Genomic DNA, 16,454 nt, shown 5'->3' on the forward strand with positions numbered 1-16,454 from the left:
TTATATCTAATAAGGGACTCATGTCTAGAATATATAAAAAAGCTTCTACAACTCAATATAAAAAAGACAAATAGTGCAATTAAAAATAAGCTGAGACTATGAATATATATTTCTCCAAAGAAGATATAAAAATAACGGATACACATGTGAAAAGATGCTCAGCATCACAAGGCAGCAGGAAAATGCAAGTCAAACCACAATCAGGTGCCACTGACATCACTAGAATGGCCATAATCAAAAGGACGGAAAATATCAAGTGTTGGTGAGGATGTGGAGAAATTGGACCATCATACGCTGTTAGTGGGAATGTGAAACGGTGCAGCCACTTTGGAAAACAATCTGGAAGTTCCTTAAAAGGTTAAACATAGTTCCCTTATGACCCAGTGATTCCACTCCTAGGTATATACCCAGGAGAAATGAAAGCATACGTTCACACCAAAACTTGTACATGAATGTTCATAGCAGCTTTATTCATAATAGCCAAAAAAAGGAGAAACAATCCAAATGTCCATCAACTGAGGAATGGGTAAATAAAGCATGTTATATCCATGCAATGGAATATTATGCAACCATAAAAAGAAATGAAGTATTGACACATGCTACAACATGGATAAACCTTGATAACACTATGCTAAGTGAAAGAAGCCAGTCACAAAGGACCACATATTATGTGATTCCATTTATGAAATGTCCAGAATAGGAAAATCCATAGAAACAGAAAGATTAGTGTTTGCCTGGGGCTGGAGCAGAGAGGAATGGCTACAAGTTTTCTTTTTTCCGGGTAATAAAATTGATTGTGGTGATGGCTGTACAACTCTATGAACATAGTAAAAACTTGTGAATTGTACACTTTAAATGGCTGAATTTTATGTTATGTGAATTATATCTCAATAAAGCTGTTACATAAATAGTCTATGGTGTACCCAGCCTACTATATGCCAGGTCCTGCACCTGGTCCTAGGAACACAAAGATGAATATGGCAATTGCTTGAAAGCCGGTGCGCTAATAGGCAGAAGCAGGAGCAGAGGTATTCCCAGAGGGAATCATTAACTCCCGTAGCTGGGGATGTCCTTGGAAAACAGGCCCCCACTGCTTGAGGTGGTCTTTGAAGAAGTTTGCTCCTTGGGTGAGATGACGAAGAGCGATACAGAATGAGGAAACAGCACATGCTAAGGCATTAGGGGGTTTATATATTTTGATGTAAGATTTATTCTTAAAAATTCTATGGTACAAAAGGAAAAAATAAAGAGGCTTGAAAAGCACTTCGCTGGGCAATTATCGTACCGAGGAGAGGTGGGAAGGATGTAAGTTTAGGCTGCAAGTGAGGGATGGAGAGGAGAGTGGGCCCAAGCGGGGGGCACCTTTATGGAATCTCACTGTGGACCCGCGTGTACCAGCTCTGCTCTCTTCCTCTGCACATAGCCCTGTGAAGGCTGTTTACTCTTTTCTCCATTTTAGACACAAGGGAAGTGAGGCACACAGAGTTTAGGCAACTTGCCCTAAGTCTAAAGCTTCTAAGTGGCAGAGTTGAAATTCAAACCTGGGAAATGTGTCTCCAGAACCTGAGCTCTCAGTCACTACTCTGTTTTGAAGACATTATCCCAGTTTTACATGCCCTGAGAGACCTGGCATGAGGCTTGACCCCTTGCTGGTCTTTGGAAAATGACTGCCGATGGAATGCATTCAGCTCTCCTATCTGTCCAGCCCAAAGAGACCACGCTCGGAAGCCCTTCCCTGAGCACTGCCACCAGTGACAACCAGAGAATCCTGGTCTCACGTTCCAGGACAGCTGCCTTCTTCCTCTCTTTGCACTCTTAAAACATCCAGCCAGCAGATCCTACCACACAGCAGCAGCACTCTGAATAGTTAATATGGATTAATATTTGATATTATATTATGATATTAGTATTATCAAACTTTTTTTGTGTGTGTGAGGAAGACTGGCCCTGAGTTAACATCTGTTGCCAATTCTCTTCTTTTTGCTTAAGGAAGATTGTCCCTGAACTAACATCTGTGCCCATCTTCCTCTATTTTATACGTGGGATGCCACCATAGCATGACTTGATGAACGATGTGTATATCTGTGCCCAGGATCCAAACCCATGAGACCTGGCTGCCAAAGTGGAGAGCACGAACTTAACCACTATGCCACCATGCGGGCCCCAAACTCATATTTATTAAACACTTTCCACACACAGGCACTATGCTAAGCACTTTACATGCATTATCTCCTTTTGACCTCACAATAATGCTGAGAAGTTGATCCTTAAGAGGGTGGTATATTGGTTAACAGCATGGATTCAGGAGCTAGACTGTGTGCATTCAAGTCCTAGCTCTGCTCTTTGCCAGCAATGTGGCCATACATATTATTTAATTGCTCAGTGCCTCAGTTTCCTCATCTCTAAATTGGTGATAATAATAGTACCTACTTTATAGGATTGTTGTGATGGCTACAAGATTGTAGGATGCACAGAGTTTGGACTAGTGCCTGACACACAGTGACAGCTGTTTAAATGTTAATTGCTATCAATAATTTCCTTTCTACTTCTGTTTACAACTGAGAAAGTAGGTTTAGATTAAGTACCTTCCACAGCAAGAAGACACAGCAAAGAGGCAGAGCCAGGATTCAAACACAGGGAGTTTGATTCCAGAATTTCAATTCTAAACCAGTAATACCGCATCACCTGTCCACAAGATTCAGTTCACCTGGTATATATCCTCTGTGAAGCATCCTTTGTTTTCCCCAGAAGGATTTAAGGATGCCTTTATCGGTATTTCCACAATAGCATGTTCAACATTTTATTAGAAGCATACAACACTGTGTATTTCTAATGTTTTCCCATTTCTTTACACAGTAGCTGGTATCTACTACGTTCTTAACAAATGCATGTTCTTGTTCTCAACTCTATGGCTAAATATTTTTTCAACCCATTCCTTCCTCCCTAACCCCACTATTGCTGTCTTATTAAGTCCAAGCATTCAAAATTTCTTGCTTGAGCAGATCTAATAGCACCCTAATTAGACTTCATGCTACCATACCCCTCACCACAGGCCGTGATATGAGATAATCTTAGTGATAAAATTGATCCAAAAGCTAAATGTATATACATGTAGGCCCAATAATTTCAGGATAATTTGGACAGCTCTGCCAGATAAAAGTCCTTAATAATCGTTATTTGATGAACATGGAACTGTCTCTGCTATTTAAAGCATCGTGATGAAGAGTGTTGATTTGTGAACACCTCTTGGCTGAGCGTGAAAATGATTGACTTAATACTAATATGCAAAGTATGGCTTTCTTTGCTGTTGCTGTACCAAAAAAGCCATCCCAAATTTTCAACTGCCTAACAAATGCCATTGGGTCTGTTTATGATCATGAACATCTTTTTTTTTTTCTTTAAAGATTTTATTTTTTTTTCCTTTTTCTCCCCAAAGCCCCCGGGCACATAGTTGTATATTTTAGTTGTGGGTCCTTCTAGTTGTGGCATGTGGGACGCTGCCTCAGCGTGGTTTGATGAGCAGTGCCATGTCCTCACCCAGCATTCCAACCAACTAAACAGTGGGCCGCCTGCAGCAGAGCGCGAGTACTTAACCACTCGGCCACGGGGCCAGCCCCCATGAACATCTTCTTTAAGGAAGATATCTTCTAAACTCTCTGAAACTGACAGTCATTCATTCATTAAGATATCACTTGATGCAGAAATTAATAAACTTCCTTTCCTAAATAAATAAATCCTTTACAATGCATAAAGATTAAGAGTACTTCATTTCTCATTTTGCCTCAGCATGGAACTTGTAGGCTAAATTTTATTAACTGCTCAATTACACAATCTGCTTAGGGGCCAAGGCAGCTTCAGAATGTTCTATTTGTTACAATTCTCTCAGATTTTTTTCTATCTAGAGGAGTTACATCTTATTCAAGATTTGGAATCTGAAATCATAGTGTTTTGGTTTTCAATACCTTGATGACTAATGAAGTTAAACACTCTTTTATACATTTATTGATCATTTGAATATCCTCCTTTTGTGTAGTGTCTATTCATGTCTTTTGCCCATTTGCTCCCTTGGTGGTCTGTCTTTTTCTTATTGATTTGTAGGAGTCGTTTCTATGTTTTGTACATGAATCCTTTGTCGGTTATATGTACTGCAAATGTATTTTCTTACTCTGTGACTTATTTGTTCATTCTCGTAATGGTTTTTTGATGAAAAGAAACTCCTAATTTTAATGTAGTCTTTATCAGCTCTCTTGCCATGTAGCATAATATATTCACAGGTTCCCGGCATTAGGACATGGGCGACTTGGGGAGGGGGCATTATTCTGTCTACCATACAATAATAAATATTATATTATTAGATGTGATACCATAAAGATGACGTAAACGTTGAGCTCCAGGGGTCACATGTGGAGCCTGAAAATAAAGCCTCAGAAGGCAGAAACAGAGAGATGAAGGGAAACTGGGTTCTGATGATGTCACTGTTTGAAACTCTGGATCCAATAAAACCTTCAGTGAAGTCTACCCATGGGTTTTAGTTATGTGAGCCAATAAAATTCTTTTTTCTTAGCCTAATCTAGTTTGAGGTGGCTTTTCTGTCACTTGAAATCAAGCATCCTGACTGATATGAGGCAGGAAAGAAAAGGAAGATTTCATTGTAATTCTAATTATCAATGCTGAGTGACTGGGAGAAGAGTGAAGCCATTATATATGAAGAAGGAAGAGAAGATGTGTACTAAGGAGAAGACAGAGCTGCCTTTAGGTCTATTGAGTTAGGGTTTGTGTTTAAATAGCCACTGTCCAATAAGCGTTCTGATATATACATTTGAAATTCAGAGAAGTGGGGATGACACAACTAGATTTTGGAGTCTCTAATCTTTTTTCTCTTATCTTTAATGTAGATGTTTTATCTATGGTGTTCTTGGCTTGCTAGATTGTTGGACTCCAATACTGATATCTTTAGCAAAAAGGAACATCACATTCTTGTCTTTAGGAAACTTTTAAAGGTTTTATTTTAAGGATTAGTTCAGAATAATATTGCAATAAGAGGCATTGTCATTGGCCATAATTGTTGGCCAGACTTTGGAGTATGATAAAAATTACTCATGCTCGTAGTCTCAAAAGAGAAAATGAACTGTTATTGTTAAGTATTCCACCCCCCACCCCCTCCCCAACCACATGTGTTGGTTGAAGCCCCATCAAAATATCACAGCCTGTAAGAAGGAGGAGCAAGATGCAGTCTCCCAAATGCTGCAAAACACGAGTGGAATATAAAAAAATTCATAATTAGCTTCCTACAGTCTTGTCCCAAATCCCTAAGCCCTCCTTCTCCCTTTCACTCAAAGGAGGATCTTTTAAAACAGAGGAAATAAGCATTTTTTTCAGTTTCTTGCCCAAAGACATAAATTGAATTGAAAGGTTCTTATCTTCCATTCAGGTTTTTATACCTCCAAGAAAAATATGCAGACTTAACCTTTTTAGTAATCTTAAACCTATCTTAACATATGTGTGTCTTTATGCACACTCATATGTGTGTATATATGTGTATATATTTATTTGGTGTTTTATCTTTGACCAAATACCTAGATTCCATGGAGACGGATACCATAAAAGGCTTGGAAAGATGAATAAGCCAGGACTATTAATAGGCAAGTGGATCTTATTTTCCATAGAAATAAGAGAGGAGGTCTTGACCCTTATGTTGACTAATGCAAATCTTTGAAAACTGCCCACAGAATATAAAGTTGAATTTATCAACAGCAGTGGAATAAAGAATGCACGGACATAGAAGGAAGGAGCACACAGAAGGCTCTTGGTGCCTGCAGAACACAGCATATGGAAAAGCCCTATACAAATTCTATAAACAAATAACTGCACAAATACATTAATCAACATGATTCACTACTACAGGCTATTTACCAGTGACAAACGACTCGGCTTCTTCTATGGCAAAGTAGCTTATAGTGCATGTTAGAAGAATAGTAAATATGAATACAATGATAGACAATATCAGAGTTTATAAATGCTCCAGATCAGTCCACGAAAGGTTAACACACTCTCAGGGACAATCAGCCATGCATGTTTCCAACCCGAACGGGACTACTCCATTTAAAGATGTCACCTGTCATTTTTAAAATTTAAGCAAAAAATCCATATTAATTAATAAAAGAAGTTCCATATTAATTAATGTTCCCATAATAATTAATAAGAGAGAGCTAGACTATATGAACCTCCCAGAATCATTAAGGATCTGGTCCAAATTTTCACTCTGCAGGCAGTTTGCTGAATTGCGTGCATTTGTGGGTAAGAAGAGAAGTTACAGCTCTGGGGAGATAATAGTGTGTCTAATGGCTTTCCTGCTAATTGAATTAACTTCATAGGATACAGGCAGATCCAATCCTGCCAGGTAACAAGCTCGTTTCTAAGGCAGTATCTTAACCCTTTCAGACAACAGTTATTACATGATTTCTTCAGGCTACTTACAGGCACACTAAGACCACCAGAAGTGAATACTGCATCTCCAAACACTTATACTGTAGAAAAATATACACTGCCTGCTTAGCAGAATGATCTGGAAGAGAGGGCACGGACTGAAACACATGTCAGCTGAGCTTCATTTCCAGGTGTGATACCAATTAAACGTGTCTATTTATTTAAGTCATTTTTTAAGAGATTATTTATCCGCTTTGTCTTTAAAGTTCCTCTTTACAAAACAAATTAGAAAAAAATTCTTTATGTTCTATCCCCCTCATAGAATGAAGCAAGTACAATGAGATAATTATATATATATAATGAGATAATTATACATATATGTTAAGTTTTATTACTGGGATATTTTATTTTGGTCAGAATTTGTTAGCTTGCTCTCTTTTTAAAAAAATCTTGGTCTTCCAACTGCATAGAATGACTTTTTTTCCAGATTGTTACAGACGACGAATGTTAGTTTTAGGAAATCATCCCACCAGTTACTACTACAACAGCATGATTTTGAGTCTAGCAAATGTAGATTTTCGTAAGTAGCCTTTTCTCTCTTTAAACTTTATTTGAAATTTCTTTGCCCATAAACAATAGCAAAAGGAAATTATAATTATATATAACTTATTAAATGCAAGGCTTTTATCTTTTCCATTTTCTACATGAGGAAACTGAGGTTCAGCAGTCTCGTTAGTGTACCCGAGTTCACACAACTGGCAGGTGGGAGATCTAGATTCTAACAACCTGTGCGTAAGACGAATAACTGTTTTCACATTAGCAGGAAGATCTGAGAGGCTCAAGCAAAGATGGGGAACATGCACCGGGGGCTGAGTAGTGGGTGAATGGAGCACTGGTTTTAAATGTGGACTTTGTTCTCTGCAATGTATGGTCTTGGAAAAATTATGTAAACTTGTTGGGAAGCTGGAGAAAGACTTGGGAAATGCTTCAGGGGTTAAATCGTTGGACATGGCAAACAGACTGGATGTGGGTCGGGAAGATAAAAAGTAGAGGAAGCAACTATTTTGATTTTGGAACTTGAGTTTGAAATATTTAAATACAGCAGTGGTCAGGCACTTGGATAGAAGCTTAACTTGGAGGTCTAGATGTGGCATCATCTGTATAGAGGGGGTGATTGCAATTGTGAGAGTGGGAGAAGGGGAGGAAATCTCAAAAATACCTAGGAGACTGCTTCTAGTTCACTGTTACCATAGATTTTAGGCATTGCCTTCTATTACCCCACCTCAATCTCTCTTTCTAGTAATTTGAATAACTCAGGCTCTTTTCAATCTCAGGGCTTTTGTACTTGCTGTTTCCACTTCTGAAACACATTCTTCCCTATTGTGGTTGGCTCCTTCCCTTGCATCAGGACTTCCCTGCCCACCTTATGAAAAATAAGTACCCTCCTCATCGCTACCTCAGGCCCTTCTTGCTACTTCCAAAGCACTTACCATAATTTGCAGTTTATTTATTTGCTTGCATTTGGTATCCTGCACTAAGATGTATACTCAGTAAGGCGGGAATCATGTCTGTCTTCAGAGAAACAGAACCAATAGCGTGTGTGTGTGTGTGTAGAAAGAGATTCATTTTAGGGAATTGGCTCGTGATTGTGGAGGTTTCATGAGTCCAAAATCTGATAGGGGAGGCTGGCCAGCTGGAGATTCAGGAAAGAGTTACAGTTTGAGTCCAAATACTGTCTTTTGTAGAACCAGGAAAAGTCAATGTTGCAGAGGAAGTCCAAAGGCCCTCTGCTGGAGAATTCCCTCTTGCTCCGGGAGGTCAGCTGTTTGCTCTATTCAGGCCTTCAGCTGATTGGACGAGGCCCATCCACAGTATGGACAGTAATCGGCTTTACTCAGAGTCTGTTGACATAAACGTAAATCTCATCCAAAAACACCCTCACAGAAATTTCCAGAATAATACTTGATCAAGATCTGGGTACTGTGGCCCAGCCAAAGTGACACATAAAATTAACCATTACGTACGTAGAACATTTAGTACAGCTTCTCAGACGTAGGAAACACTCACTAACCAGACTCCTTGGTCTGGTCGTATGTCTTCACTCACATCTGAAAGTCAGGAGCCATGAGAATGTGTGTGTTAGGGCCAATGGCTTGTGTTGTCTCACTGGATGGAATAATGTGATTTTCATTCTTCCTCCATTCTGAGTCTTTCTGCAAGCTATACATGTAAAATTGAATTATGATTCCTTAAACAGCATGGATAGGAAATGCTTCTTAGTGTAAAGCAGAAAGTGGACAAAACAAAAAGAAACATATGTGAGGAACAAATCAATGGAACATCATGGATTGCCAGGGCTACCTCAAAGCCTTGGTCTTTTGCAGTTCTCCAAAGCAGTTCAAGAGAAGAGCCAAAGCACTGTGTCCACTCTTTCTCAGAGGAGGATGCAAACATCATAAACAACTTTTGTCTTTAATCTCTAGTAAGGGAATTTCTGCCTGGCAGCTAGATCTTGAAGAAAACTCAAGCATATATGCATGGCTGTCTTTTTCATAAAATTCCCAGAGTGAAAAACTCTTATTACATGGAGGTAGGGAGTAATATGTTATGATGGCATCTATATGGTCCTGGCAAATTTCTTTTCAGGACAATGTGAACTCTTTGCTAAGCTATGACCAAGTCCAAAAGGGTAAAATGGCCCCACCGTGACAAGAGCAAAAAAGAAATCAGTTTATATAAGTCCTTAATATCTCACAACTCTCTAAGGAGTAATATGAAGTGACATGGATGTTTCCTATAGTGAGGATGGCACCCTCAATGGTAGGTTGCCATTTCTCATTTATCTCTGTGCACGGGCTGTTGCAAGAAACCTGGCCTGTGCCCAGGGAAAGATGTATTTTGGCAGAATAGAATAGAATTCAGAAGGGAAACCTGGGTAAGAGGAGCAGGACGTGAAACGTCTAAGTCACTACATTGTCATTACTATGAACCAGCATTATATATACATTTGGATGGAATTCACTGTAGAATTAACCAAAAATTGCTCTACTTCAAAATATAAATAGTTAACTTGAGAGCGTACTTGCAAAAGAGGCAGCAAAAGACCATGTTGCTCAAAATGCTTTACGAAATTTTATTTGATATTATTCAATAATACAGATTTTTTGGTAAGTGCACATTTCTAAAAGTACATAACCAAACATTTTATTTTTCTAGATCTTGCATTTGTCATAGAAATATGCTACAGATTGTTACTTAAAGATTTACTACTTATGGATTCATATTAAAATATGCCACAAAAAAGAGATAAATGAATTTATATGATGTATTTGCTGATTATGAAAATAGAGACATACAAAAATATTGTTTGGCAGTAATAGAAAATATATATTTCTTCTTTATCCCATTACTTTTTTTTTTGGTGAGGAAGATTGGCCCTGAGCTAACATCTGTTGCCAATATTCCTCTTTTTCCTTGAGGAAGATTGTTGCTGAGCTAACATCTGTGCCAATCTTCCTCCATTTTATGTGGGACACTGCCACAATGTGGCCTGATGAGCAGTGCTAGGTCTGTGCCCAGGATCCGAACCTGCGAACCCCGGGCCACCGAAGCAGAGCACGCAAACTTAACCACTACGCCACTGGACTGGCCCCATTATTCCATTACTTTTGAAATTAAAACATAAACACTAAAAGAAAGAATAGTCAAACTGGTGTTGCATATTTAATATAGATTACCAATACTATATTTTTTCATTCCTGAATAATGAAGCACATGACCCACTACTGTAGAATTTGGGTTTTGTTCAAACTATTAATTGCTATAATCACGAAGGTTACCATTAAAAGCAGATAGAACGGCTCTGCGCACAGCAAGAGAGTGGCTTTAACCAGACCTCCATCCTACCATCTTCTTTGGTTAGGAACATAGTTTAAATATTTAAAGAAGAATGTCATGTTGGTTCATTGGTGGAGTTTGGAGACCCATCTCAGCAGGAGTGGTGAATAGCACGGAGGATAAGAACGGTTCCTAAATTCTCTCACTTTCAGTGTCTAGCACCGAAAAGAAGCTATTCATCAAAAGGGCCTTAAAAAAGTTTTGCAAACCCTCAAAACTTTGGCTTTTTCTTCCCTCCCATAGTAAATAATTATTTGACTTTCTTCATTTGTGCTTTATGGAGCTAATTACATTTGCTCAGAAACAGTGTTAAAATTAAATGTAATTTTTAATTATAAAATGTTTCCTTGGAAACATTTTCTTGCCTGTTAAATTGTACTTTGTCCTAAAATACTTAATTTCACTTACAATTAGAAATCAAAGACAGAGCACGGCATAGGGCAATTTGGAAATTGTCGCATTAATTGCCACAGAAAAAGTTAATATTTCTCACAATGGATAACTGACAGTGAACATCCAATTATCTGCTACACGGTTATTTAACAACTAGCCTCAGAAAAGAATTATTCTGTTTTATGACCATTAATTGAATGGTCGCTGGTGGTGGATTATTTTTTAAGTTTAGAAATTTATTTAGAAATTATATATTTGTTTTAATTTAGAAAGAGCTGAACATAATGATCACAATTAAAAAGATCAGCATTATGAAGGTGACCTCAAAGTTCACAGCAACTGTTTCACAAATCACCTCAACACACTGGATTCACAGCTAAGGGCAAGCCTCTCTTTGGTTCATAAGGTGTTGTCCTGGAAACCATTTTGATGCAGTCGATAATAGGGCAGACGCTGAGACACAGGGTACAGCCTGTACAGGAGTCAGTCACGGTGGGCAGGTGGGTTTCGGGATCAAACTCTATAGCCTGCAAACAGAAATAAAGAGGACGGCTGTCACTGCTCCCAAAGGTCAAGAACGCCCCCATTTTAGCATCAACGCTTTTCTCCACTGCGATCGGACGGCAGTTGGAGACAACTCGCGCAGCACTGTGGTGCAGCTATAGCAACAGTTGAGCTGCCAGAGAGGAGCAAAAAAGCGACAGAAAAGAAATCCTTTTAAATTAGAAACACAATGTTTAAAATTCCTTAGAGGTATTTTTCTTCCACTGTGTGGGGAAAATATTTCATAACACAGTAGCTCTCTCATTTCCTTTGTTCTGAGCAGAGCTCAGGTCCCTCCAGTCCCACCAGGATGTGGTGTCTGCTACCCGAGGAGGGCAGGGTGCTCTCTCACTTCCCCTCCTCACCCTCCTGGTTCTCGACAGTGGAAAAGTGTCACCGTCAGATGGGGCAATGAATGCACTTGTTTGGATTTCAAAAGATGTGTATAGTTTTTAGAAGAAAGCAGTGGAAAAAAATTAGCTTCAGGGCCGGCTGTGAGGTTTGAGGATTTTCAAGCCGATTCTAGGCATTGTCCTACCACGAAGGGGAGAAAGCACTGAAAGAGGACAGCTTCCAGTCCCAGGCGGACATGGCTCGGCTGTGGGAACCACGGCAAGGCCTTCAGCTCACAAACTGCTCAGGATTTTGAGAAATTCAATAATTTATTCCTCCCTCCCTCCCCCGTTCCTTTCTTGTTTTTTTTTTTTTAACATGAAGCAATCTATAATAAGCAATAAAAATACCTAGTGTGAAATTTACAATTGAGATTTTTATTTAAAGTCATGATGAGTATTTGCCTGTTAAAGAGAAACATTTCAACTGTGGAAACAAAAGGCAAAATTTCTTTCCACAGGGGCTTCAGGGCAGCCATATTGGGGCAGAGGACACTTAGGGGGCTTGTCTGGCACTCTCACTTGCACAACAAATACAATATATATTTTTTCCTCTTTTTTTTTTGAGGAGGATTAGCTCTGAGTTAACATCTGCTGCCAATCTTCCTCTTTTTGGGCTGAGGAAGACTGGCCCTGAGCTAACATCTGTGCCCATCTTTCTCTACTTTATATGTGGGACGCCTACCACAGCATAGCTTGCCAAGCAGTGCCATGTCCACCCTCGGGATCGGAACCAGCGAACCCCAGGCCGCTGAAGTGGAACATGGGAACTTAACTGCTGTGCCACCAGGCCGGCCCCAACATTTTTACTCAGACTGTGTACTACTTTGGAGCAACAACGTAGGGGCTGAGGAAAATTATGAGGGACATTAAGGTCCCCTCCCCTCAAACTCCTTGAGGTCCAGTCTGCAAATCTTACATTTTCAAATAATTACTTGATTCTGATCTTTTTCCTGTGTCATATACAATGTGTTATAAACCAATTCAAAATAAATTGTTTTTCGTTAAAAGTTTTCCTCTCCCCAGTGAAGCTACTTGTAAGTATAATTCTTTCCTCTTTTACGCACATGAAAATATTAGAGTAAATCATGTCAGAGTGCTTACTATAAAAAAAAAAGTCTGATCTTTAAGGAAACAATCATATTATCTGTGAACAAAACTGCAGCTGTGACAAACCATAAGAAAATTTGTCCACACAAATTGTTGCCATGTTTTGTAAAACAGCATCTTGGATGTCTGTTCGAATGAGTAGAAACTCTTTCTTTTCCTTATGTACCTTTTATAAATAGAAACCCAAGAAGCAACTGATGAAAATAAAATAATACTTATGTCTTAGAAATCTGATACTTTGAAAATTTGCAAACATATAAAACTTTACATTCAGCTGAAGATTTTGATTTTCTATTTTTTATCTTTTTGTGATAGGAGTCAAAGGAGGACTTTAAAAATCTTTTAAAATGTTTAATTGTGATTTTTTTCCTCATTAATAAAATTATTTTTAATGGAGTTGTACCAAGGCTAGAATTCCAAGGCGGGAGACATAACTTCCAAGATTTAAGATATTAGAACCCCGATGCCATGATTTTAGTGACAGGACGTTTTGACATCTCTCTGATTGGTCAATTAGAGGGAAGATGTAATGAAAGTCGATGTGATGTGATTCCCATTTTCAAAATAACTGTTAGAGACACCTTTCAGCTAGAAAAAAAAGTCATACTTTGGGAAAAAATTGGTATAGAACTAATGTCAAATTAAGGAGAAAGAGATTTTTAAAAAATTAAAATATGTCTGTCATATCTCTATTAGGTGGTCAGAGAAAATGCAAAATTCTACCATGAGCAACATAGAACCTTGCTCCAGGCTGAATAAGGTAAATGAACTGCAATTTTTTAAAATGGGCCATTTTATCTATCTTGAAAGTTCCATTAATCATCTTAAAGGGATCTTATTTTACTTTATTATACTTCTTTATAGATTGAAAAGTTTAAGAAAATAATATTATTCCGGAGTTTTTAGCCTGAAGACCGTTGAATCTCCACTTTTTCTTTATTGTCCCATGGCAGACTCTCAGCTGTAGAGTGAGAAACTGAGAAGAACCTATGACTCACTTCTTGGGGTAGGAATATAACTTGTTGGCTTTTCCAGCTACAAAGGGTTTCCTGGTCCCAACCTGCACAACTAGTTGATGGGAAAGTGCTTTTTCTTTCTGTCGTAAAAGCCCAATCAATATTGAATGGAAGAGAATTCCCTTTTGTAGAAGGAATCAAGTCCTTTCAGGGTAATGGCAGTAAATGGTAGTTCTCTCCCTTCCTTCTGTATTAAAGCATAATGCTTCCTAATGTGCATACATGTGTGAATTTCTCTTTTTGGTTGGATTTTTTTCCTCCACTTTTATGGGTGATGAAATAATATTAAAATAATACTGTGCATTGAATAGTGGCATTGTTAATATAAGTTATGGCTTCCCTTTAAAAAAATTACTATGCTAAGAAGGTGAGAAGACAGAGAGATATGCCACTGCTGAGGAACAATATTTGGTATGTCTGCTCTGAATCGCATACTTAGCAATAGAAGATTCTTTTTCCTACAAAAGTCAGAAGAAACATGCCTCACAGCATCCTAATTATAGCAGAATTCTTACCTGGTAGCCAGAGTCATTACAGGTCATGTAGCATTTACCACAGTTGATACACATTTCTTCATTGATCACAGCCACAACGTGCTCTGTGTTGCTCAGTTCACCGTATGCTCCAAGGTACCTCAATGCTTTTCCAATTACATCCTGCAAGATAGGCACTGAATGACATACAGTGTTCCCTTTAAAACATCACCATGCAATAATTAACGCCAGTCCAAACCTCCGTTTTTATATAATGCTGCATTATGTAACTTAGGAGCTTTGGATATTGCTGTTCTGATAGATACACTTTTCATAATTGGAGCTTAAATATTTCTGTCTTCTGAAAGACGGCCAATCTATCTATAATCTATCTATCTATCTTAGAAACGCAAGACCTAATTAACTGCATTCAATAGGTTTTCTACTAGATAATCTGAAACAGTATTTCTCTGGACAGAAGAAATGACACCCTTTTCAGCGGTTGTGGCTTACTTTTTCTCAAATTTGGACTTTGAAGTATCCAAAAGTAATGAAAAGTGACAAAGTGGTAATGCACTGATACTAGAAAATTTTAGATTGCTAGCGATGAGGGGAATAAAAATGTGAATGATATGCATTTATATCCCTGCATTTGGATTCTAGATTTTCATTTAGAAAGGTGCTTTGATAACATAACCCACCTGTCATATCTTGAAGAGTATATTTTATTATTTAAAAATTCTAATTTATGTTAATTAATTAGGTTCATCTAATAGCTAAATAAGATGCTCTTTTACTTTTAAAGAGCTAAGATTTTCTTCATTCATCACTGAAGATTTTTCATGCAGTTACATATTGCTTTGTTCTTCATATGAATTGGAAGTGTGCTTAATATGTGAAGCACAGAGGATGTTTCATCAACAATAAGAAACACTTTGTTTCATAAAACAAAACAGAGGCGTGTAACAATGTTTGTCAAATTAGTATGCTGTCAAGATTTTCTGCTTTTGTTTTCAACTTTTAACAAGAGAATCTTTTGCTTCAATTCAAGGTCCATGTTCAAGGAGATCTGACTCTTACTAAAAGCCATCTTCCTATATTCTCTTTGGTATTTTATTTTCTGCTCTTCTTTTTATGACCTTGGTTACTCTTTTTTGCTTTTATTTCCCCCTATTTCAGCTCAAAGTGACAATATGCTCATGAGCTTTCAAAGTGAAACAAAGTTTACATGCTTACATACAGTTCATTTGAGCAACTTTCAAGAAGGAAGATGACAGAAAACGTACAATACTGTCTTCACTATTTTCTTTTCAGTGTGCTGAAGTTATAATTTCAACTTTACAGCAGTCTGTTTGTAGGTGGGCACTTGATGTCCAAATCAACAGTTCCATTCTGAATTGCTCTCACAAACTCAAGATCTACATTTATCAGCTGCATGACGAGCACTGTCACTAGAAATTGGCCCCTCAAATTCACCACTCACTAAACTAATCATCAACACCACGAAACTGGATCTTTCTTCTGATTTCCTTAGTTTTGTGAAGTGTTAGGATTTTTCCAATCACTGAAGCTTGAAATTTCAGTTATATTTCACTCCCACTTCTCCCTATTCCAATATGTCATCTGTTGCCAAGTCTTCTGAGTTCTGGATCTGCAATATCTTTTGAATCCCCTTTCCATGTTTATCACCGTCTTTAATGACTACTAATTAATTTCCCATTACTTCTAAGGCAGTTGCAAGAGCTTCCTTGCTAAGTCTCATCCTCGTGTTCCTCTTTCTCCCTCTAACCTGTGCAATGTTGTCATCTTAATCTAGGCTGTACAGCACAGACTAAATTTCTCACTATTTTACTCAAAAGTCTGTTGAATTAAATACAGCCTCAATTTAAGTCTAGCATTTAAGGCTTTCTACCAACATGTCTTTTTTGGTCTTATTTCTCACTTCCAAACACCATGTGCTTCAGCTACACTGGACACATGCTCCACACTTAACACACTTGTCAATCAGCTCCTCTGGCACCTAGTTTTATGTTGAGTCCTTTGTCCAGAATACCCTTCCTTCCCATTTATGCTTTGAAAAATCCTATCCATCCTTCAAAGACATCTCACATGCCACAACCTCATGAAGATTTCCTCAATCCTTCCTTCTTCTTTCCTAACCATGTTGAAGATGTGATCTCACTTTCTCTTCTTTCTTCATCTCT

The 16,454-nt window shown here is 38.2% G+C and overlaps 1 protein-coding gene across 1 annotated transcript in view; it reads right to left on the minus strand.

Moving 5' to 3' along the window:
• Nucleotides 1-9,989: 9,989 nt before the first annotated feature.
• DPYD (dihydropyrimidine dehydrogenase) overlaps nt 9,990-16,454 on the minus strand; it is a 764,091-nt gene continuing 757,626 nt past the window's right edge. The window contains exons 22-23 of the mRNA XM_046645669.1: nt 14,293-14,433; nt 9,990-11,243 (exon numbers count right to left, since the gene is read on the minus strand). Of these exons, the coding sequence (XP_046501625.1) occupies nt 11,073-11,243; nt 14,293-14,433 (312 nt within the window). The 3' untranslated portion in view covers nt 9,990-11,072. The remainder of the gene's footprint in view (nt 11,244-14,292; nt 14,434-16,454) is intronic.

The sequence above is a fragment of the Equus quagga genome, chromosome 18 (genome assembly GCF_021613505.1).
Source record: "Equus quagga isolate Etosha38 chromosome 18, UCLA_HA_Equagga_1.0, whole genome shotgun sequence".
Taxonomy (NCBI): Eukaryota; Metazoa; Chordata; class Mammalia; order Perissodactyla; family Equidae; genus Equus; species Equus quagga.